The sequence below is a fragment of the Leucoraja erinacea genome, chromosome 26, assembly GCF_028641065.1.
Source record: "Leucoraja erinacea ecotype New England chromosome 26, Leri_hhj_1, whole genome shotgun sequence".
NCBI classification, from domain to species: domain Eukaryota; kingdom Metazoa; phylum Chordata; class Chondrichthyes; order Rajiformes; family Rajidae; genus Leucoraja; species Leucoraja erinaceus.
The window spans coordinates 6,128,504-6,152,231 of record NC_073402.1 but is presented as its reverse complement, the minus strand read 5'-3'; the positions used below and the strand labels follow the sequence as shown (position 1 = coordinate 6,152,231).

Genomic DNA, 23,728 nt, shown 5'->3' with positions numbered 1-23,728 from the left:
GGACTAGAGGTCATAGCCTCAGAATTAAAGGACGTTCTTTTAGGAAGGAGATGAGGAGAAATTTCTTTAGTCAGAGGCTGGTGAATCTGTGGAATTGTTCGCCACAGAAGGCTGTGGAGGCCAAGTCAGTGGATATTTTAAAGGCAGAGAACCTCGATTAGTACAGGTGTCAGAGGTAATGGGGAGAAGGCAAAATAATGGGGTTAGGAAGGAGAGATAGATCAGCTAAATACTTAGATTGGGTAGAGAGAGGAATGAGATTGTTCAAGCAGTAAGATATCAAATTTAACTTTTGATCAGAAAACACAAAATATAATGGATGAATACAGCATGTAATCCTCCAACACTTTCGTCATCTCCAATGGGATCCTACTACTGGCCACATCTTCCCATATCCACCCCTTTCTGCTTTCCGCAGAGATCAATCCCTCTGCAACTCCCTGGTCAACTCGTTCTTTCCCACCCAAACCACCCCCTCCCCAGGTACTTTCCCCTGCAACTGCAGGAGATGCAACACTTGTCCCTTTACCTCCCCCCTTGACTCCATCCAAGGACCCCGGCAATCTTTCCAGGTGAGGAGATGTCACTTGCACCTCCTCCAACCTCATCTACTGTATCCGCTGTTCCAGGCGTCAACTTCTGCACATTGGCGAGACCAAGTGCAGGCTCGGCAATCATTTCGCTGAATACTTCCGCTCAGTCCGCCTTAACCTACCTGATGTCCCAGTTGCTCAGCACTTTAACTCCCCCTCCCATTCCCAATCTGATCTTTCTGTCCTGGGCCTCCTCCATTGTCAGAGTGAGGCAGAGTGCAAATCGGTGGAACAGCACCTCATATTTCACTTGGGTAGTTTACACCCCAGCGGTATGATCATTGACTTCAGATAGCCCTTGCTTTCCCTCACTCTCCACCCCCTTCCCTTTCCCAGTTATCCCACCAGTCTCCGACTACATTCTATCTCTTCCCGCCCACTCCCCTGACATCAGTCTGAAGAAGAGTCTCGACCCAAAACGTCACCCATTCCTTCTCTCCAGAGATGCTGCCTGTCCCGCTGAGTTACTCCAGCATTTTGTGTCTACCTTCAGTGAATGAATATTTCACTTGGAGAGTAGTTCTGTTCTGAAGAATCAGCATCGACTTTATAGGCCAAATGGCCACTCTGACTGCATAGATACCATGATTCCCCACCAGCAATGATCTGCTTTTTCTACATAATCCTTTTGTCACCTTTTAATATCTGTTTGATAGGATTTTCTACCAGATAAGATTGCGATCAGTGCTTAACTACCCTATCGTTTTAAAAATATTTTAAACACCTCATTTAAGGCACTCCTTAGCAAACTAATTGAAGGAAATAAGAACACCACTCAAATAAAGGACAATTCCATTACATTAGCTGTTCCGATGAAGGTTTTCAGAGAGCGGCGCCTAATAATACTGATTCCACAGCTGAATTAACATCCAATGGCTAATTAACTAATCTAACAATGTTAATAGATCTTTTGGTTGAAGATTGACCACTAACCTTTCATTTAGGCCAACAAATCACATATCATTTGGTTTAAAGGCAATTGTTTCCGCAATCTAATAATTGTCAAATACAAGCAACATTAACCCTTTGATTTTTTTTATGATTAAGGGGAATGTCAAGCACAAAATAAATTAAACAGTGGCAACGTGTATTGAAACTGTAGGTTATGGCTGATAGCGCTGACACTCCATGCTGGGAAATGTGCCTTCTTGTCTACAGGCTAGCAGCTCAGTGAAAGAACATTTACTGAGCAACATGAAGTAAAGGGACAATGTTGCACAAACAATTCTAACAGGGCATGAGGAATGGAAAATGGTGAAATGTTAGGAGTGCTGGAGTAACTCAGTGGGTCAGGCAGTATCATTGAAGAACATAGACAGGTCATGTTTCGGGTTGTGACTCTTCACAACCTCTCTCTGTAGCTCAGGCCTTCTAGTCCTGGCAACATCCTCGTAAATCTTCTCTGAAATCCTTCCAACTTAATGACCAAAACTGAACACAGTCCCCCAAATGAGGTCTCACCAACGTCTTGTACAGCTGTAATTTCACATCCCAGCTTCTTTACTTAAATGCAAGACTAATGAAGGCTTATATACCAAAAGCCTTCTTGACCACATGATCTACCGGTAATGCTACCTTCAAGAAATGATGTACCATAACTCTTGGATCCCTCTGCTCTACAACACTAACAAGGGCCCTGCCAATCACTGTGAAGTTCCTCCCCTGATTTGACTTCTCAAAATGCAACACCTTGCACCTATTGGCATTAAACTCCATTAACCATTCCTCAGCCCCCTTGACCAGCTGAACGAAAACCTGCTGTCATTTTTGATAGCCACCTTCACTGGCTACGATAGCACCCCCTTTAGTGTCATCTGCAAATTTACTAATCATGCTTTGTACATTCTCATCCAGTTTTAAAATTCTCGGAAGTTGGCTTGGAAGTTGTGTTAATGGAGGCTCTCATGGGTTGTCAGCAGGCACTAGAGAGACAGTTTGTAATGTAAGCCAACAGCCATACCTAAACTAAACTAAAAACTCTTTGAGGACCTTGTGCATCTCCTGCGGCTCAACACAGAGGTTTGGTTTCTGAGGGGCATTATTCTTTCTCTAGTCACCATCCATCCCTTAATATACCTATAAAATCTCTTAGGATTTTCCTTAATATTATCTGCTGGAGCTTGCCCCTTTTTTTGGCTTACTTATTTCTTTCTTAAGTATACTTCTCAGTGCCCGAATCTCCTGCAGGGTTACATGATCCCAGCTGCCTATACCTATTCCAAGCCTCCGTATTTTCTGACCATACTCTAAATTTCTCTTATCATCCCAGCTTCCTTATTCCCACCTGCCTTGTCCTTCACCCCCAAACGGTACATGCATGCTCTTCAATCTTGTCATCACACTTGTAAAAGCATTCCTCTTTGCCCGCCACTCCAGTCAACTTTTCCACGTTCCACTCCAATACCATCCTTGCCCCAATTCGTAGTTTTATACTTGTGGGCTCTCGAGGGCAGAACAAATTTTGCCCCGCACATCTCCCTTAAACTTTGCCTCTTTCACATTAGAGTTATACCCTCTCGTCTCTGACATTTTCACCCTGGGACAAAGTTTCTGACTGTTTACTCTACTTGTCACTCATCTATCAGGTCTCCATTCCACGTTCTAGAGGAAACAATTCATGTTTGTCCAACTTCTCCTTGTAGCCCCTAATCCAGGCAAAATTATGATAGATCTCTTCTGCACCCTCTTCAAAAACACATCCTTCCTGTAATGCAGCAACTGCAATACTCCAAATGCGGCCTAACCATAGTCATATAGAGCCACATCATGACTTCGTGACACAGTGCCCCCTCTGGTGAAGGCAAGCGTAATATGTCTTCTTTACCACTCTATCTGTTTGTCTTGCCCCTTTCAAGGAGTTATGGACTTGGACTTATGGAATGAACAAACCGTAACTTCTCCTGAAAAGAAAAATCCTCACTGAAATGTTCTCCCCACTCACATTCTCATCTTGTTGTAAAACACTGACAGGGTTGCTCAGAACACCAGGAGCAGGAAGCAGCAGAGCAGTCCCCTCAAGCCCATTCTACCATTGGTCTAGATTTTGGTCAATATTAATCTTAAACCCTTCGCCCTCACTTTCTCTCTTAACCAATGACACTGTCACAAATTAAACTCAGTCTTGGTTTCAGAATTTTCCATTAAGATACGATACGATAGAACTTCAGTTATCGCAAAAGGGAAATTGATCTGTCAACTGTCATAAAAACACAAAATACATGATATTAAAGTGACGAGTGGAAAGGATTGGGATGTGCGGGGATTGGGGAGGGGGAGGGGGAGGGGTCAGTCTCAATCTACCCCACAACAGAAGGGGGGTCTTGTAATATAATCCAAATTTTAACTACACCTTGTGAACAAACACTTCTTGCCATCATCCTAATAGCCTGTGTTGCAATTTCAAGGTGACACCACCATGTCATTGATTCATAGAGTTATACAGCACAGAAACAGGAGCTTCAACCATCTTGTGTGTGCCGACCAACATGGTGCAACTCAGCTTGCCCCATCTGCCTGCATTTGGTTCCGATCCCTCTCAACCTTTCCTATACATCCAAGTGTTTCTTGGTGTTATTGTACCAGCCTCAACTGCCTCTTCTGGCTGTTATTATCGCAGTTAACTTTTTTCCCACCTGCGCCATCAACCTTTTTCACCACCTGACTATCTCAGTTAGATCATCCTTTTGTGTTTTATCCCTAGGGGACACAAGCCTTGTCTCTGCAATCATTTTAGTCTGAATCTGTGTCACTCCCGGATCAATGCGTGATTCCTGTGGAGTTGTGCCCACAACTGAATCCAACACTCAGTTCCTCACATGGAAGATGAATCAAGAACTGGACTATTTAGCCATTCGAACCAAAGGGAGTAAAACTTGTGTTGAGTCTCAGCAGCTCTGATTTTTGAAGTTTCCTTGGCTTCCAAACGGGGAGAGGTTGAGGGTGTAGAGTCTACCATTTGGGATAGAGTCATACAACTTGGAAACAGGCCTTTCGGGCCCACGCCATATGCCCCATCCACGTTAGTCCCACCTGCCTGTATTTGGCCCATATCCCTCTGAACCTATCGTATCCATGTACCTTTTAAAATATTTCTTAAATGTTGCAATTGTACCTGCCGCAAACACCTCCTCCGACTGTTCGTTCCATATATCTACCACAACCTTGTAACCCCTCCTGAGTTTAATATAATGTTACTCCTCAGGTTCCTACTAAATCTCTCCCCTCTCACCTTAAGCCTATATCCTCTGGTCTTCAATTCCTCTACACAGTGCAAAAGACTCTGCATTTACCCGATCTATTTCTCTCATGCTTTTGTACACCTCTATAAGATCACTCCTCATCCTCCTTCACTCCAAGGAATAAAGCCCTAGCATGCTCGACCTCTCCGTTTAGATCAGGTCCTCGAGTCCTGGCAACATCGTCCCACCACCCTTTCCAGCTTGACAGCATCCTTCCTGTAACATGATGCCCAAACATGAGCACAATACTCTCCATGTTCTACACTCAGTACTCTGGCTGATGAAAGCCTTCTTGACCACTCTATCCACCTGTGATGCCACTTTCAAGAAACGATGTAGCTGCACTCCTAGATCCCTCTGCTCTACAACACTCCCCAGAGCCCTGCCATTCACTGTTGGCCCTGCCGTTGTTCGACTGCCAAAACTAAATACAATACTCTAAATGTGGACTCGTATAACTGCAACATGATCTTCTACACTCAATAGTCTGATGAAGGCCGCTGTGCAGAAAGCCGTTTTGACTGCCCTATCCACCTGTGATGTGGTGGAGATTAAAACTGATGAGAACCTGACAATTCTTTCTGAAATAGGGCAGGAAGACCTTGGTCCTGTGGGGAGCCCCGGAAGCTATCCAATACCACAGATACAGTCTGGCCAGTGACGTCTGGAGCTTTGGGATCGTCATGTGGGAGGTGATGTCCTACGGAGAACGACCTTACTGGGACATGTCCAACCAGGATGTGAGTTTCATCTTTCATCCTGAATATTCAAGCATGTGTTCAGCTCGTAGATTAGTAATAAATCGTTTTAACCTTGTCGACAGGACATAATGCTTTTTCGCTTAGATTTGCATCTGATTTTTAAATGTTTAGAATGTAATTTAATTTTCTTTTGCAAACTTAATCGAGCTAAGTTTGTGATCCATAGATAGATATTATCGTCTCTGAATATTTAAATGCATGGAGACACAAGGAACTGCAGATGCTGGAATGTTGAGCAAAATGCAAAGTGCAGGAGTAACTTAGTGGGTCAGAGAGAACCTGTGGAAGGCATCGTTTTGGGTCAGGATCCCCTAGCTGCCAGTCTGAAGATGGGTCCCAACCCGAAACATCGTCTATCCATTCCCTCCATAGATGCTGCCTGACCCGCTGAGTTCCTCCAGCACCTTGTGTTTTGTTCGTTAAAATGTATGATTTTGTATGGAGCCTTGTAACATTTCAGCAGGCATGAAAACTGCTGGCATGCATACGACAGCTTATGAGTTTTCACTGGTCTCATGTCTGCATCTTAAAGCAACGCCTCTGTCTTGTTGTGCTGCCTTTGCAGGTGATCAAAGCAGTGGAGGAAGGATTCCGTCTCTCTGCACCCATGAACTGTCCGTCGCGACTCCACCAGCTCATGCTGGAGTGCTGGCAGAAGGACCGTAACGAGAGGCCTAAATTTGCACAGATCCTCAGCACCCTCAACAAGATGGGACGCAGCCCGGACACCCTGAAATCCACCCCCAATGGCTGCATCAGGTAAATGCCAGCCTGAGCCTCGGCACTTACCACCGAGCTTCCAATGACAGACCAATGGTCACGTGCCGTACGTTATTTTGTGGGTTGCTTTATTAGCAATGAGAGACCTGCTACATCCATTGAAGTCCTATTCTGAATCCCTAATCACTAACCATCTGCTTCATGTCGGCACAGTAGCGCAGTGGTAGAGTTGTTGCCTTACAGCACCAGAGATCCAGGTTCATCCTGACTACTGGTGCCTGTCTGTACAGAGTTTGTACATTCTCCCTTTGACCTGCATGGGTTTTCTCCGAGTGCTCAGGTTTCTTCCCACACTCTAAAGACGGACACGTTTGTAGGTTAATTGGCTTGGTACAATTATAAATTAGTGTGCGGAGATCCCTGGTCGGCAGGGACTCAGTGGGCCGAAGGGCCTCTTTTCGCGCTGTATCTCTAAACTAAATTCAATGAAATCTTAACAGCCGCTAACCTGACACTTATAAATGTAAGATGTGTAAGAAGGAACTGCAGATGCTGGTTTATCCCACACAACATTTGCTGTCTGGTTTCCTCTGTTTGAGAGGAGTTTTTGGGTGCAGTTGCTAACTTTTTTTTAATGTTTTGAATACTTTGTTTCACAACTGAGAACTGACTAATGCACCATAATCTAACCTGAAATAGTGTTCCATTTTATTCCAATATATATTAAAATGGGATTTCTCACAGATGGTGGATCACTGCCCCGGAATAAAATGCTTATCATTCTGTAATAACCCCATCTTGAACTGTGTTAATCAAACTTTAGCAAACCATCGCTTTTAATATATCATGAAATATTTCTTCTGAAGCAAATTTCTTCCAAATTACATTTGAGGATATTTCCCAATTGAGTGGATCATGGCAAATGTACTGCGTGACCAATATACAAATGCAAATCGCCTTTCAAAACGCTGGGATTTTCAGTCAAAATCAATTGTGCCCAAAGCAGAAACTCTACCTATTTTTGTTTTTATTTCCTGACTTTACAATCATTTTTGTTGTCTGTCCCACGATACGAGTTTACCCAAGAGCTTTCCCGAGTTTAAAAAAAAGAATCAAACGTGTGGTATTTCAACACGCGCATTTTTTTTACTCTTGGAAATTTTTCACACTGTTGAAAAAACTTCACGAGTTTCCGCATTTCCTGAGTACCTGCCGGTAGCGTTACTAGCCGCTACGAGACATCCACGAGCTCCGACGTACCCGCTACGTACATTCTACGTACTTACCACGAGTTTGATTTTTTTTTTAACTCAGGAGAGCTCTTGGGTAAACTCGCATCATGGGACAGGGCCTATATAATATTGTCCCAAGAGCTTACATTAAGCCAGCCATGAGTTATGTTACTAGGATCTGTTCTAAAAACTCCTATTGTACATTTAGATACATAATGAACTGCAGATGCAAGAATCTTGTATAGACCACAAAGTACTGGAGGAACAGCGGGTCAGGCAGCATCTCTGGAGGATGTGGACAGATGACGTTCCAGGTCGGGACCTTTCTTCAGACCCGATACGTCACCTATCCGTGTCCTCCGGAGAGGCTCCCTTCCATTTTATGGCGAGTTTCCGCTTCTGAGACATGTCCGTAATGCGAACAGTTTACAAATTGTACATAACATCCACAAACCTACGAGCCACACACAGCAGATGCCTGCAGAGAGAGTTCCATAGGAATAGATCACCTGGGGAAGCATTTTAAATCTTGTTTTGCCATTCTTAGAATTAAATTGATATTAACAAATTTATCCCGAGTCTACCTCAAGCTAATAATGATTTTCCTCCATAAGATTTAGTTTAGTTTAGTTTAGAGATACAGTGTGTAAACAGGCCATTCAGCCCACTGAGTCAACACCGATCAATCCCCATGTGCTAGCATTCTTACCCACAAGGGAAAAATTACAACCTGTATGACTTTGGAGTGTGGGAGGAAACCGGAGCACATGGGGAAAACCCACACGGTCAAAGGGGAACGTACAAATTCCGTATAGACCGCACCCAAATATTCACATACAAGGAATTTGCCTTGGTGCTCCGCCCGCAAGTGACAACATGACATACAGTGACAGTTAGGAATGACACATGAAACGTTGCCTATTTCCTTCGCTCCATAGATGCTGCTGCACCCGCACCGTTTCTCCAGCACTTTTGTCTACCTTTGATTTTCCAGCATCTGCAGTTCCTTCTTAAACAATTATACGTCCTCACTGTGACCATGCGGGTTTTCTCCGGGTGCTCCGGTTTCCTCCCACATTCCAAAGATGTGCAGGTTTGTAGGTTCATTGGCTTCTGTAAATTGCCGCTAGTGTGTAGGATGCGAAAACTGGGATAATTGAAAGCAGAACCAGGTGAGTTTAAAGGGAGTGTGGCAACCAGGGCCCAGGTGAATGGGTGGGGTGTGAGGGAAACCTAACCTGATGTACCAGGTGCACAACCAACCATTGTTGTCATGCTCTAAATGCTGAACATGCTGAGTCCATGAACATTTTCATCCCAAAGTCTCATGGGCTTCACTCGAACTAAAACGATGGAACCGCATGATGATGCAGGTCCAGGCGACAGCCTAGAGGTCGTTTCATCATTTAGTATCATGAACGTTCATTTAAAACATCTTATGTTCTTTTTTTCATCCGACCATAGACACTGTGGTGTTCTGTTGGAGATAAATTGCCTTTCCTGATTATTAGACATAAAATTCTAGCAATGAGTGAATCTACTATGAGAGAAAGATGTGAAAGAATAGACTGAACTGAAGTATTGAATTTGCACCATTGTAATGTTGAGATTGGTCCCCACAACAGCATTCGGTACAAGCGTAACATGGACAACAGCGTTTGTGGCAGCGGCCTCTCTGTAATGTTCAGGGCTCATTCAACAACTTTGGTGATCTCATCCTCTTTTGTTTTGTTCGGCAGACCTCAAAACATGAACATTCCTCTCATGGACCAAACGTTCCCAGCATTCCCATGCTTTGACTCGGTGGGCGAGTGGCTGGAGGCCATTGAGATGAGCCGGTACAAGGACAACTTCACTGCCGCTGGATACTGTTACCTGGAGTCGGGTCGCAAGGATGACAGTGCAGTAAGTGATCTGTGACCTGGACAACTCATCGAGTTGTGCATTTCCGCACTGGTGCCAGTGTGAGAGTGAGTTTTGTGATTAGAGTCATAGAGTGATACAGTGTGGAAACAGGCCCTTCGGCCCAATTTGCCCACACCGCCAACATGTCCCAGCTACACTAGTCCCGCCTGCCTGTGCTTGGTACACATCCCTCCAAACTTGTCCGATCCATGTACCAGTGTAACTGTTTCTTAAATGTTGGGATAGTCCCTGCCTCAACTACCTCCTCCGGCAGTTCATTCCATACACCCTTTGTGTGAAAAAGTTACTCCTCAGATTCCTATTAAATCGTTTCCCCTTCACCTTGAACCTCTGTCCTCTGGTCCTCGATTCCCCTACTCTGGGCAAGAGATTCTATGCATCCACTATAGACAGTTTGTGTCTATCTACAATTAATTGACTGTGTGTAGAATGTCCCTTGTATTGGAGGTTTGTCTGCTTTATCTTGCACTAAAGATCATTCATGTGATTCCCTTTATCATGTGTGTGTACACAGTGGATGGCTCAATTGTAATTGTGTATTGTCTTTCCGCTGACTGGTTTCCACCCCAAATCGTTTTGCTGTCCCTCAGTACACGTAACAATAAACAAAACTACCTAACTAACATTTTGATTTTGCACAGGAAATGTACAGACTTCATTTTCCCAAGTTTGGGTTTAGGTTTATTATTGTCACATGTACCGAGGTACAGTGAAAACCTTTGCATAGGAAGGAACTGCAGATGCCGGTCTACACCGAAGATAGACACAAAGTGCTGGAGTAACTCAGCGGTTCAAGGAATAGGCGACGTTTCAGATCGGAACACCTCCTCAGACTGACAAAGGTTTCCGACCCGAAATGTCACCTATTCCTTCTCTCCAGAGATGCTGTCTGACCCGCTGAGTTACTCCAGCATTTTGCGTCTATCTGCAGTGCAAAATGTTATTCTGCATGCAATTCAAACAATAGACAATAGTAGGCCATTCGGCCCTTCGAGCCAGCACCACCATTCAATGTGTTCATGGCTGATCATCCCCAATCAGTACCCCGTTCCTGCCTTCTCCCTATATCCCCTGACTCCGCTATCTTTAAGAGTCCTATCAAGCTCTCTCTTGAAAGTATCCAGAGAACCGGCCTCCACCGCCCACTGCGGCAGAGAATTCCACAGACGGATCAGATATACCATACATTGGCACAAACAGTTCGAACTCAAGTACAATAGCTCAAGCAAAGGGGAAGATACATAGTGTAGAATATAGTTCTCAGCATTGTATTGCATCAGACAAAGTCCAATGTCCTCAATGGGATAAAAGTGAATCAAACAGCACCCACGTTTATGGAAGGTGGGTTAAGAATCCTGATGATGGAGGGGAAGAAGCTGTTCCTAAGTCTGGTGGTGCACGCTTTCAAGCAAACCAGACAAACGTGTGATAACATGGAACTAGTGTGAATGGATGATCAATGGTCAGCATGGACTTGATGGGTCGAAGGGCCTGTTGCCATGCTGTATCTCTAAACTAAACTAAACTAAACTAACTTAACCTACTGACTCTGAAGAAAGGTCTCGGCCCAAAACATAATTTATTAATTTTCCCCAGAGATGCTGTCTGACCCACTGAGTTGCTCCAGATTTTTGTGTCTATTCTTCTGACTCCTCCACTCCATGGTCTAAAGCAGTAACGTTTGGGAGTTTGCCTGTCAGATGCACATATGCCAGGAACATCTTCAAGCATTGGAATGAAGTTAGACAGATACATGGATAGCACAGGTTTAGAGGGATATGGGCCAAACACAGGCAGGTGGGACTAGTGCAGATGGGACATGTTGGTCGGTGTGGGCAAGTTGGGCCGAAGGGCCTGTTTCCAGGCTGCAGGGCTGTAAGGCAAGATAATAATAAACACCTTCCCATATTTGTTTAAGAAGGAACTGCAGATGCTGGAAAATCGAAGGTAGACAAAAGTGCTCGAAACGTTGCCTATTTCCTTCGCTCCGTAGATGCTGCTGCACCCGCTGAGTTTCTCCAGCACTTTTGTCTACCTTCCCATATTTGCTGTCCAAATTGAGAATGCCATAGTGTGAAGACTGTACTCTCAGACTAGCTGGTAGAGCAGCTAACACACAGCGCCAGAAACCCTGGTTGGATCCCGACTACAGGTGGAGCGGAGTTGTGTGGAGTTTGTGCATTCTCCCTGTGACAGTGTGGGTTTCTTCCAGGCGCTCCGGTTTCCTCGCTCATTCCAAAGACATGTGGGTTTGTAAGTTAATTGGCCTCTGTAAGAATGTCTTTACCCGTGAGATTATCATGGGACTCTTCTTTGCTTGGCACTTCTGCTTAAGTATTATACCAGGTGCATGTCTTTCCTGTTACGTCCCTGGCTATTCTTCACATCACCATAGAAAGACATGTTGTTTACATTTTGGCAGGTCTTTGTATGAAACAGCACGCACATTACTTAAGGACTGACGAGAGGGAAGATTGCACTTATGAAGCACTTGAGTATGTCCAAAAATATCTACAGGTGCCACTTGCCAGTTCCATTGCCAGAGTATGGACACAACTGCAGACCTTCAACTGACCTTCCAGCTCTTTAATTAATTAACCATTGAATATTACTGGCCATTTGCTGCACTGATTTTAATTTGAAGTTGAGAAAATAAACCACTTTAATATAGGGTATCAGGTTCATCAATACTCAAGCATTTTCTCCTTATAAAGTCAAACACTGAAGAATCCTAACCATGTTATGCCAAAGTTATCAACAAAACGACCACTATATTGCCCTCAAAATGTAATCTGGGCCAAAATTAAATTTGTGATATTATTTATCACGGGTGCTATCTTCCCGGTACTGTGCTATTTCACACAGTAATTTTGTGTTGTTCAGGCACCTAGTGCGAGTGGATTTTACTGTTAAGCAGCTTGCAAGTGTTCTTTGATCATTGAAACTCCATTGATTTTAGGATCGCTGTTGAGATGTGTGAATTTTCATGTGTGAGAAATATGTGAAGTATTACTTGCAACTCAGATTAACCTTGTCTCTCCAGTCTCTTGATCTCCAGGGTTTAGTGATGTTGGGATTTATTATTTTTGATTGATTAATTCATATTCACTTATTTAAAAAAAATCAGAGATTTGATATCAAGAAAAAGGTAATTGTCGATCATTAAAATCAAGAGCATGGTCTAACATATATACAGCAGTGAACATTAAGCAGTAAAGCACTGAAACAAGCCCTTCAGCCCACTGGCTGGATTGGACATGATCTAATCTCCTCTGCCTACACATGACCAATATCCCTCCATTCTCTGTATATCCATGGGCCAATCTATAAGATTTTTAAATGCCACCATCATATCTACTTCCTGACAAGTTATTACGTACGAAAGCAAGATTCATAAAATTATCGCCAATGCAAACCTTCCTGTATGATGCATAATATCTTACTGCACAGAAGCCTTATGAATACCTTCTATGACCATCTACCACAGTGGTTTGAAAGAACCCCAGACTACTGCTGTTCAATAGCTCAATGATTCCTTTATTATCAAGTGTACCAAGGTATGTTGAAGTCCTTATTTTGCATATAGTTCAGTAAGACTAGGGCCGTACAATAAGTACATAAAACATAGAATCAGCCCACTGAGTCTACGTTACAAGAGTAGTCTGCTTTCGGCGCCATCTCACGGTCTCAACTGAAACTGGTCATTAACGCCCATTGTAGCCGTCGCCCCCACCTGGTCATCCCATATACAGTCGTCTCTCTCCTTGCTTGGGCATCTTCAACGTTCCTGCCCCGAGATCGATCCTGACCTATGGTTTTCTCGGTGAGAAGTTTGTACGTTCCTCCTGTGACTGCATGGGTTTCCTCTGCGAGCTCCGATTTCCTCCCACATCCAAAGTATGGTCGACTTTGTCGGGCGATTGCCTTCTGCAAATTGGCCCTAGTGTGTACAGAGTGGAGGAAAAGTGGGATAACATAGAACTAGTGAGAACGGGGCATCGATGGTCGGCTTGGACTCGGTGGGCTGAAGGGTTGGTTTCCATGCTGTAAATCTCTGGACTAAACTGTGAAAGCAAACTAGACATTAGGATACAGTCTTTCAAAGCAACAGAATTTAAAGCAGCATCTGCAGTTCTTTTCTACACAGAATGGAGCGAGTGGTCACTGTTAACGCTTTGATCAAAGGGAAATTGACCAACTTTTTGTGCAGTACTGTTCTATGTACAAGCTGATGATGTCAGTCTGGTTGACACAGACGTTGCGTGCTGAAGGGCCTGTTCCTGTGCTGCACTATTCTATGTACAAGCTGATCATGTTAGTGTGATCATTATACTTAGCCGGCCATTCATTCATTCAATCACTTGCAAGGTCCTCATTCTTGTCAGCTGTAGTAGGCATGAGTACATGGACTACAAGCACTAAATCCTGGAGATGAACACAAATTGCTGGGTTAACTCAGCGGGCCAGGCAGCATATCTGGAGGAAAAGGATGGGTGATGTTTTGGGCTGGGACCCCTCTTCAGACTGTTCAGTGCGAAGAAGGCTCTCGACCCGAAACGTCACCCATCTTTTATCTCCAGAGATGCTGCCTGAGCCCCTGAGTTACTCCAGCAAGTTGTGCCCGTCTCTGGTATAAACCAGCATCTGCAGTTTCTCGTTATTACAAGCACTAAATCCTGTTTGCTTTTCTCCCGCAGAGATGTGATGAGTCTGGGAATTACGTGCGTGGAGCATCAGAAACAGATCCTGAGCAGCATTCAGACTCTGCGAGCGCAGGTTATACAGATGCACGGTCGGGGCGTTCAGGTTTGACAGCGGCATCCACCTGCATCTTCCCCTGCGAGCTGTTATTGGTGACGAGATGTCGATACAGACTGCGTGCCCGAAGGCAGCGTGTTTGCAAGATGAAGCCCGTGTGTGGGATGGGCGGCAGAGAGGACCACAGAGCATTTTTTATAACCATGATATCAGCGGGGAGGGGGAGGGGAGGGGGGGGGGGGGGGGGGGGGGGATATCCGAATGGTTTGTCCACCCAACTGGATACGTGGTATTTCCATAACTTGGATAAAACCGGAGAAGTTCAGGAGACGGGCAAACTTTCCTTTCTATTCGGCTCAGTTTTTGTTTGATCATTGTGATTCATAAACACTTGCTCTCGAGAGATACAGACAGACACTCCGTGTCAACAGACTGTGAGTGAGGGACGTAAGCTTGATCATCAGCGTTTGGTTCAAGCCTTTGGTTGGCATTCCTTAAATGTCCAGGATTATATGTTACAGGAAGACCTAAGGAAATATCTTCAGTCATATAACTCGCAAGAGCTCGCCTCCTTTAAGCCCATGAGCCGTGGATGGGATTTAACTTCTGGTCGTGTATTAACATGCTGCCCCCCATTGGGAACTGGGAGAGCCATGTGCCCACTTGGTTCATGCCTTGGCACCATGAAGGGTTCACCAGCCAGTTGAGCAAGCACCTGATCTGGGCCGCTTGTCTTTGGTTAGATACTGTGGTCAGAGCAATAAATGGTATGATCCTCAATACGGAAACATCCGTGTTTTTCAACATCCAGAGTGTGGAAGTAGACCGGCCGCACTGCTCCAGTTTCCATAACACACGCTGACTAAACCATCACTTGAAAAAATCAAAAGGAAGATGCAATGAACATAGAACATAGAACAGTACAGCACAAGAACAGGCCCTTTGGCCCACAATCTCTGAGCTGAACATTATGCCAACCAGCTATTATCTGCCTGTACATAATCCATATTCTGCCATTCCCTGTATATCCAGGTGCCTATCCAAAAGTCTCTTGAACACACCGTTGCAACTGCCTCCACCACCACTCCATGCACCCATCATCCTCTGTAAAAATATTAGCTGTGGACATCTCCTCTAAACCTCTCATCATACTGCTCTGCCCTCTAGTATTTGATATAATCATCATATCAAATGATGAAGAGAAGGTATTTCATCTTGCACAGGGAAGTCTCACAAAACCTGGGTCTAGTCTAATACACAGGGTGATATCAGATGAGCTGGAGCTTGGAATAAAGAGTACTGAACGACAGTGCCATTTAAGCTCTGGTTTGTTGAAGGACTTTGAGCTCTTTGACATTTAGCTCCATGATGATTTGTCACTAAACGCCACTCCAAAAGCGTGGCAGGATTGGGCACATGTGCATGAAGGGGTGGTGGAGCTGCTGCCTCAGCAACAGAGACCCGGGTTTGATCCTGACCTCGATTGCAGTCTGTGTAGAGTTCCCACATTCCCACTGTGCCCACATGCGTTTCCTCCGGGTGCTCCAGTTTCCTCCCACATCCTAAAGACATGCAGGTTTGTAGATTAAATGACCTCTGTAAAATTATGTAGGGAGTGGATAAGAAAGTGAGATTACATAGGATTAATGTGATAGATGCAAAATGCTGGAGTAACTCAGCGGGTCCAGCAGCATCTCTGGAGAACATGGACAGGTGACGTTTCGGGTGGGGACTCTTCTCCAGACTACTTGTAGAGAGGGGAAACTGGAAGCCATACATTTGGAAGAAAAACCCAAATGCACGTTTAACAGAAAAAGACACAGTGCTAGAGAAAGGCAGTGGGTCAGGCAGTATCTCTGGAGAGGATGTGTCGGAAGGAACTGTAGATGTTGGTTTCAACCGAAAATAGACACTAAAAGATGGAGTAACTCAACGGGTCAGACAGCATCTATGGAAAAAAGGAATAGATGATGTTTTGGGTCGGGACTGTTCTTCAGACTGGATTATTTATTTATCAAGTTATTTGGATTACAAGCATGTATATAGTAGTTCTGAACACCCAGTGTAGCAGAATGATTTCATTTTATAATTGTGAAAGCACACTATGTGGAAAATATTTAGAGGAATTTTAAGTACAAGTTACAGTTGTGAGCAATGTTACACAGACCTAATTTCCACAATAAGGTTTATACAATAACTAATTGACCAAAACGCAAAGTGTTGGAGGAACTCAATGGGCCAGGCAGCATCTGTGGAGGGAATGGACAGGCGACGTTTCAGGTCAGGACCCTACTTTAGACTCTATACTGACCTGCTGAGTTATTCCAGCACATTGTGTTTGTTGCCCCAGATTCCAGCATCTGTGGTCTCTTCTGTCTACAAGGATAATCACTTGCTTTCTTCTGGTGAAAGTGGTGATTTATCAACAAGGCTTTGCTGACAGTTAGAAGCACTTTTTAATTATTAATGGCTCTTGGTTTGGAGTGTCATATGTTATTGTGTACTTTAGACTTTAGAGATACAGCGCAGAAACAGGCCCTTCGGCCCACGGAGTCCGTGCTGACCGCCGATCGCCCCACACACTAACACTCTCCTATACACTAGGGAGGATTTACAATTTTACCAAAGCGAATTAACCCACAAGCCAGGAGTGGTGGTGGAGGCAGATGCAATTATCCTGTGTGTCATTGGAATGTGGGAGGAAACCGGAGAACCTGGAGAAAAACCCACACGATCACAGGGAGAACATGCAAACTCTGAACAGACAGCACCCATTATCAGGGTGGAACCCGGGTCTCTGGCACTGTAAGGCAACAACTCTACCACTGCACCACTGTGCCGCCCTGCTGATGGTGGACATTAACTGAAGCTTCTGATCTTCCCTCCCTTCTGTCCCAGCACATTTCTACCCAGCATCAGCTACAAATGTGTGGGTTTAGGTTAGTTGTATTATTACCATGTGACCCGAGGTACAGTGAAAGCTTTGTGCTGTCCAAACAAATCAGATATACCATATATAGAAGCAATCTAGTCGAACTCAAGTACAATAGATAGGGGGAAGATACAGAGATAGGAGATGGCTGGCCATGGGTGTCTCCAGGGTGCTATTCCCTATATGAAGGACGCCCGTGCGCAACTTTAACGTGGGGAGACTGGTGCACAGACAGCCACCTCACGGTGCTTGACAGATCTGGGTCAGGATCCAGTGGCATGGAGTCCAAGACGACCGGAGACCCTTTTCTGCTGCAGCCTTCATCCGCCTTCCCAGCCGTTGTGACACTCCACTATGGTCAGCCATCGTCCCCGCCTGTTCCACCGTTGAGGTCTTGGTTGGGCTGCTCTTTGTTAGAGACCTCCCCCTCGACCTCACCGCCATGGGTGGCCCTACCAGGAGCACAGTTCCAGATGGCATCGATCTCAGGATCTCAGGACCACACAAAGCTTCTCCACCACGACAAGGTGACAATCCTTGGAGAAGCAATTGTATAATGTTTTTCATATCCTAGAAGACTGGATAGAGTGAATGTGGAGAGGATGGTTCCACTAGTGGGAGAGCTTAGAACCAGAGGTCACAGACTCAGAATAAAAGGACGTACCTTTAGAAAGGAGATGAAAAGGAATTTATTTAGTCAGAGGGTGGTAAATCTGTGGAATTCATTGCCACAGACGGCTGTGGAGGCCAAGTCAATGGATATTTTTAAGGCAGCGATTGACTGATTTTTGATTAACAAGAGTGTCAGGAGTTATGGGATGAAAGCAGGAGAATGGGGTTGAGAGGGAAAGATGGGTCGGCCATGATTGAATGGTGGTGTAAACTTGATGGGCTGAATGGCCTTATTCTGCTCCTAGAATTTATGAACTTAGGACTTCAAAGAAAATTAATTTGTTATTTTTACAAAGCAAACATAGCAACCAATTTGCACAGTTCCACAAAAATAATGATTGACTATCTGAAGAACATAAGTTGATCAATATATTGAGAACATACCTTTCATTGAGAACTTACAGGTCCACCAGAGACAGGTAGCAGAAAAGATACCCAGTCAGTGTTTAAAAAAATATCACATCTCCAGTGATACAGTTTTCGCTACCAAAATGCAAAGCTTAAATTAATTACTCAAATATCTGGAATAAGACTTGAACCTATTGCCCCTGAATGTAACCACTGAATCTGACTACACCCAACAGCTAAAGGAGATGAGTTTTATTATTGTCACATGTACCAAGGTACAGTGAAAAAGTTTGTTTGCTCGCTGCCCAAACAGATCATAAGAAACATGCATAGATACAAAGTTCAAAGTCAAGTACAATAGATAGATCATTAGATAGATTGTGCAGAATATAGTTCTTAGCATTGCAGCCTGTTGAAGTGTATCAGTTCCTGAGACAATCGAGCCAAACTCAAGTGCAATAGGTAGAGTGAAGGAAAAGTTACAGAGTGCAGAACACATTTTTCAGATAGCAGTGTACCAGTATTAGAGAAATCCCAATGTCTACAATGAGGTAGAGGAGAATTGGATGGCACCCTATCATATTGAAATAAATAGTGATTGTGTGGGTCTCCCATATTGATCAAAAGCTGGTAGCCATTACTAGTATCTCTCAGTGAGGAACTTGGCAACTTCAACCTAGCTTACCAGAAACCAAACTTGTATCAACATTGAGGCTGAAGGTAGAGTGGTGGTGGTCTGGGTGAAAGACTTGCAGCAAGCTATTGTACTTCCCAAGCCTCATTGCACTTCAAGTCATAGCTCTGTTTCCCAATCCATGTGAAGATAAAGACAACCAAATAAAAAGGGAATAACTTAATTATGGTTTAATACTCTAGTTATAGATAGGATGCAGATATTCAGTGACTCCTTGTGGAACTCCATCTTTACTGTCTAGGAAGGAGCTGCAGATGCTGGTTTAAACCAAAGATAGACGCAAAAAGCTGGGGTAGCTCAGCGGGTCAGACAACATCTCTGGATGAAAGGAATAGGTGGTGTTTCAGTTTGAAGAAGGGTACCTACCCGAAATGTCACCTATTCCTTTTCTCCAGAGATGGTGTCTGACCCTCTGAGTTACTCCAGCTTTTTGTATCCATCTTTACTGTTTTGCCTGGAAACATTTCAGTTTAGTTTATTGTCACGTGTACCGAGGAACAGTGAAAAGCTTTTTGTTGCTTTCCAACCAGTCACCAGGAAGACAATACATGATTACAATCAGTGAATTTACAGTGTATAGTTACATGATAAGGGAATAGAGTTTAGTGCAAGATAAAGCCAGCAAAGTCCAGACCAAGGGACATCAAAGAGGGAGAAAGTGGTTCAGCACTGCTCTCTGGTTGTGGTAGGATGATTTAGTTGCCTTATAACAGCTGGGAAGAAACTGTCCCTGAATCTGGAGGTGTACGTATCTTAACACTGCTGAGGAAACTGATTTTTAGGGGAAAAACACAGTGCTGGAAGAACCTTTAGCAGGGAATGGAAGTATAAGGATCTTGTACAGGCAGATGAGATTAGCTTCTCTTGACCTCATGTTCAACGCAGACATTGTGGGCTGAAGGGCTGTTCCTGTGTTGTACTGTTCTATATCCTATTAACTCAGCGGATCAGACAGCAGCGGTGGAGGAAACTGAACAAACGACATTTTGAGTCAGGACCCTTCTTTAAACCGATGGAGTAGATGGGAGATAGTTGGTAAACAGTGTCTCCGACAGATTTTTAAGCATTGATCTTTTTATTTAACAGAAGTTTCTGAGCTGCACTGTCATTGTCAAGCAGGAAGAAAGCATTGGCATTTACGTCTATCACCCAGATGACTGCGTAGCACAGCCACAAGGTGTCCAATTCAGTCATTGGAAGTGATTGATGGCACCTCGGCACCGCAGGGCATGGTTTCATCAGTGCAAATTTCCAGCTTTACAGCCAAGCTCTGTTCAGTTCGAGCTGCTCATTCATCTTTATTAATGGGACATCGCTACTTAGGGGCAGCTACGCTTCCGGCTGCAGTGTGGATCACCCCGTGGTGACCCAGAAGCTCGCTCACAGTGCAAATCCTTCCAAGGTCATCCATCGCTGGAATGAATTAGCTCTCCGCCTCTGAGACCAGAGACCCAGTTGACAACTTGCTTCGTCCTGCACAGAAACATAAAACTTTATTTCACTTTCTTCTCGCGAAGGCAGAGAACAGCAAATGCAGATGCTGTAACTCAGAACTGGTTCGGTTTCTCTTGGTTTTTTTTTTAATATTCATTGCCTTCGTGTGAAACAATGTAATATATATTTAAAAATGCAATATATTTTTCTAATTTGATGAAGGATTAAAACATATAAATTGTGGTGGAGTAAGTGGTAAAAATAATATCTAGTAATTCTGAGCTGCACTGTCATTGTCAAGCAGGAAGAAAGCATTGGCATTTACGTCTATCACCCAGATGACTGCAGCCACAAGGTGTCCAATTCAGTCATTGGAGTGATTGATGGCACCTCGGCACCGCAGGGCATGGTTTCATCAGTGCAAATTTCCAGCTTTACAGCCAAGCTCTGTTCAGTTCGAGCTGCTCATTCATCTTTATTAATGGGACATCGCTACTTAGGGGCAGCTACGCTTCCGGCTGCAGTGTGGATCACCCCGTGGTGACCCAGAAGCTCGCTCACAGTGCAAATCCTTCCAAGGTCATCCATCGCTGGAATGAATTAGCTCTCCGCCTCTGAGACCAGAGACCCAGTTGACAACTTGCTTCGTCCTGCACAGAAACATAAAACTTTATTTCACTTTCTTCTCGCGAAGGCAGAGAACAGCAAATGCAGATGCTGTAACTCAGAACTGGTTCGGTTTCTCTTGGTTTTTTTTTTAATATTCATTGCCTTCGTGTGAAACAATGTAATATATATTTAAAAATGCAATATATTTTTCTAATTTGATGAAGGATTAAAACATATAAATTGTGGTGGAGTAAGTGGTAAAAATAATATCTAGGTAATAACCTTGGCAAAACTTGAAGTGTGAGATGTGTTAGTCCGAAGAAATGCCAAGAGATTGGAACAAAGATGAAAGCAGAGCGAGCAACAAAATTCAGACTGCATCAGAACATTAATTGCAGCATTTAGTGAAGCTGAAATGATACAGCTCTGGTTATAGAATAAAAACAGTGCACTGTGTGTGGGGATTTTACGTGTGTGTGAGTGTGTATGTGGAAGTCCATTGTTAACTGTGTTTGTTTTGTAGGGAGATTTGTTTTAACTCTGCAGTGATCCTGCATCTGTGCAGATCATGTGGAACGATGACTGACTCATAAAGAATTCTTTACCACTTTCACTGCACACTTGTCACAATCAAACCTTCCCCTCTGTATTTAATAAACATGTTATAAATGGACACTTTCAAACAAAAAGGATGCAATCATATCATTGTATATTTCTGTTGATGTCTTTTCTAAATTTTGGATTTCAGGCTCATGAACATGAGAAATTAAAAGGTTTTTTTACACGGACTGATCATCAGTTATCCGAGATTAAGGAAAGTGCACTAATAAAGTGCCAAAAACTCATCCCACGAAACAATCCTTCTGCAGAATTACATGAATTTTAAGGAAGAAAGTTGGTCTTATCAACAGGTCAAAACAGGTCAAGCCTCTGTTCTATCCTCTTGAAGTCAAATGTCTGAAAATAGACTAGGGTCTAAAATGCATCAACATTTTGGAGCGGCACGGTGGCGCAGCAGTAGAGTTGCTGCCTTGCAGCGCTTTCAGTGCCAGAGACCCAGGTTCGATCCCGACTACGGGTGCTGTCTGTGCGGAGTTTGTACGTTCGCCCCGTGACCTGCGTGGGTTTACTCCGAGATGATCGGCTTCCTCTCACGCTCCAAAGACGTACAGGTTTGCAGGTTAATTGGCTTGGTATAAATGTAAATTGTCACCAGTGTGTGCAGGATAGTGTCAATGTGCGGGGATCGCTGGTCGATGCGGACTTGGTTGGCCGATGGGCCTGTTCCCGCGCTGTATCTCTAAACTAAACTAAAAACATTTTATGGCACCAAGGTTAAGTTTCTTTCTCGTTGGCTAGAACTTGCCAGAAACAGCACCTTCTATGATCCCCACAGCCTATGGGAGAAGTCTGAGGGCCTGAACTACAGGGAGGAGTTGAGCAGGCTGGTACTCTATACCTTGGAGCGCAGGAGGATGAGTGGTGAACATAGAGGAATCACGAGAGGAATAGATCGGGTAGATGCACAGTCTCTTGCCCAGAGTCGGGGAATCGAGAACCAGAGGACATAGGTTTAAGGTGATGGGGGGGGAGATTTAATAAAAACCTGAGCAGTAGCATTTTCCCACAAAGGGTGGTGAGTGAATGGAACGAGCTGCCAGAAGAGGTAGTTGAGGCTGGTACTATCACAATGTTTATGAAACTTAAGATAGGTTCATGGATAGGGCAGGTTTAGAGGAATATTGGCCAAACGCAGGCAGGTGAGACTAGTGTAGCTGTCTGGAACTCACTTACTTTGATTCTAAGTGCAAGGGACATTTTATCTATCAATTGCCATTAATGCAGAGGTTGTAACATTGATTACGTACATTAACAGATTTCAGTTTCGGTTTATTATTGTCAAGTGTACTGAGGTACAGTGAAAAGCTTTGGTTTGCAAGCTATCTAATCAAATCAGATAATACAATACATAAATACAAGACGGACACAAAAAGCTGGAGCAACTCAGCAGGTCAGACAGCATCTCTGGATGGAATAGGTGACGTTTCGGGTCCAGACCCTTCTTCAGACTTGTTCAGACAAAGGTCAACTAATTTGGTAGTTGTTCATTTTTGCATCCTAAGGTTTAAACCAGCATCTGCAGTTATTTCCTATTACTAAATACAAACTCGTATATGTTTAATATCTAGAGCAAAATAAATGTATAGAGTGCAGAATATAGTTATAGGTCATAAAGTCATAAGTGATAGGACCAAAATGAGACCATTTGGCCCATCAAGTCTACTCCGCCATTCAATCATGGCTGATCTATCTCTCCCTCCTAACCCTATTCTCCTGTCTTTTCCCCATAACCTCTGATAACCATAAAAATCAAGAATCTATCTCTCTCTGCCTTCAAAACCTTCAAAATCCTTTAAACCGAGATGAGGAGAACTTTTTTCACACAGAGAGTGGTGAATCTCTGGAACTCTCTGCCACACAGGGTAGTTGAGGCCAGTTCATTGGCTATATTTAAGAGGGAGTTAGATGTGGCCAAGGGGATCAGAGGGTATGGAGAGAAGGCAGGTACGGGATACTGAGTTGGATGATCAGCCATGATCATATTGAATGGCGGTGCAGGCTCGAAGGGCCGAATGGCCTACTCCTGCACCTAATTTCTATGTTTCTATGTTTCAAAATATCCACTGACTTGGCCTCCACAGCTTTCTGTGGCAATGAGTTCAACAGATTCACCACCGTCCGACTAAAGAAAAGCAGACTAAAGTTCTCTGCAGTGTTGTGCAACAGTTCCAAAGACAAAGTCCAATGTCC

At 44.0% G+C, this 23,728-nt stretch overlaps 1 protein-coding gene across 1 annotated transcript in view; it reads left to right on the top strand.

Moving 5' to 3' along the window:
* LOC129709609 (ephrin type-A receptor 7) overlaps positions 1-14,407 on the top strand; it is a 488,630-nt gene extending 474,223 nt beyond the window's left edge. The window contains 5 exon segments of the mRNA XM_055656065.1: positions 5,422-5,571; positions 6,158-6,351; positions 9,284-9,428; positions 9,430-9,449; positions 14,168-14,407. Of these exon segments, the coding sequence (XP_055512040.1) occupies positions 5,422-5,571; positions 6,158-6,351; positions 9,284-9,428; positions 9,430-9,449; positions 14,168-14,282 (624 nt within the window). The 3' untranslated portion in view covers positions 14,283-14,407.
* The last annotated feature ends 9,321 nt before the right edge of the window (positions 14,408-23,728 follow it).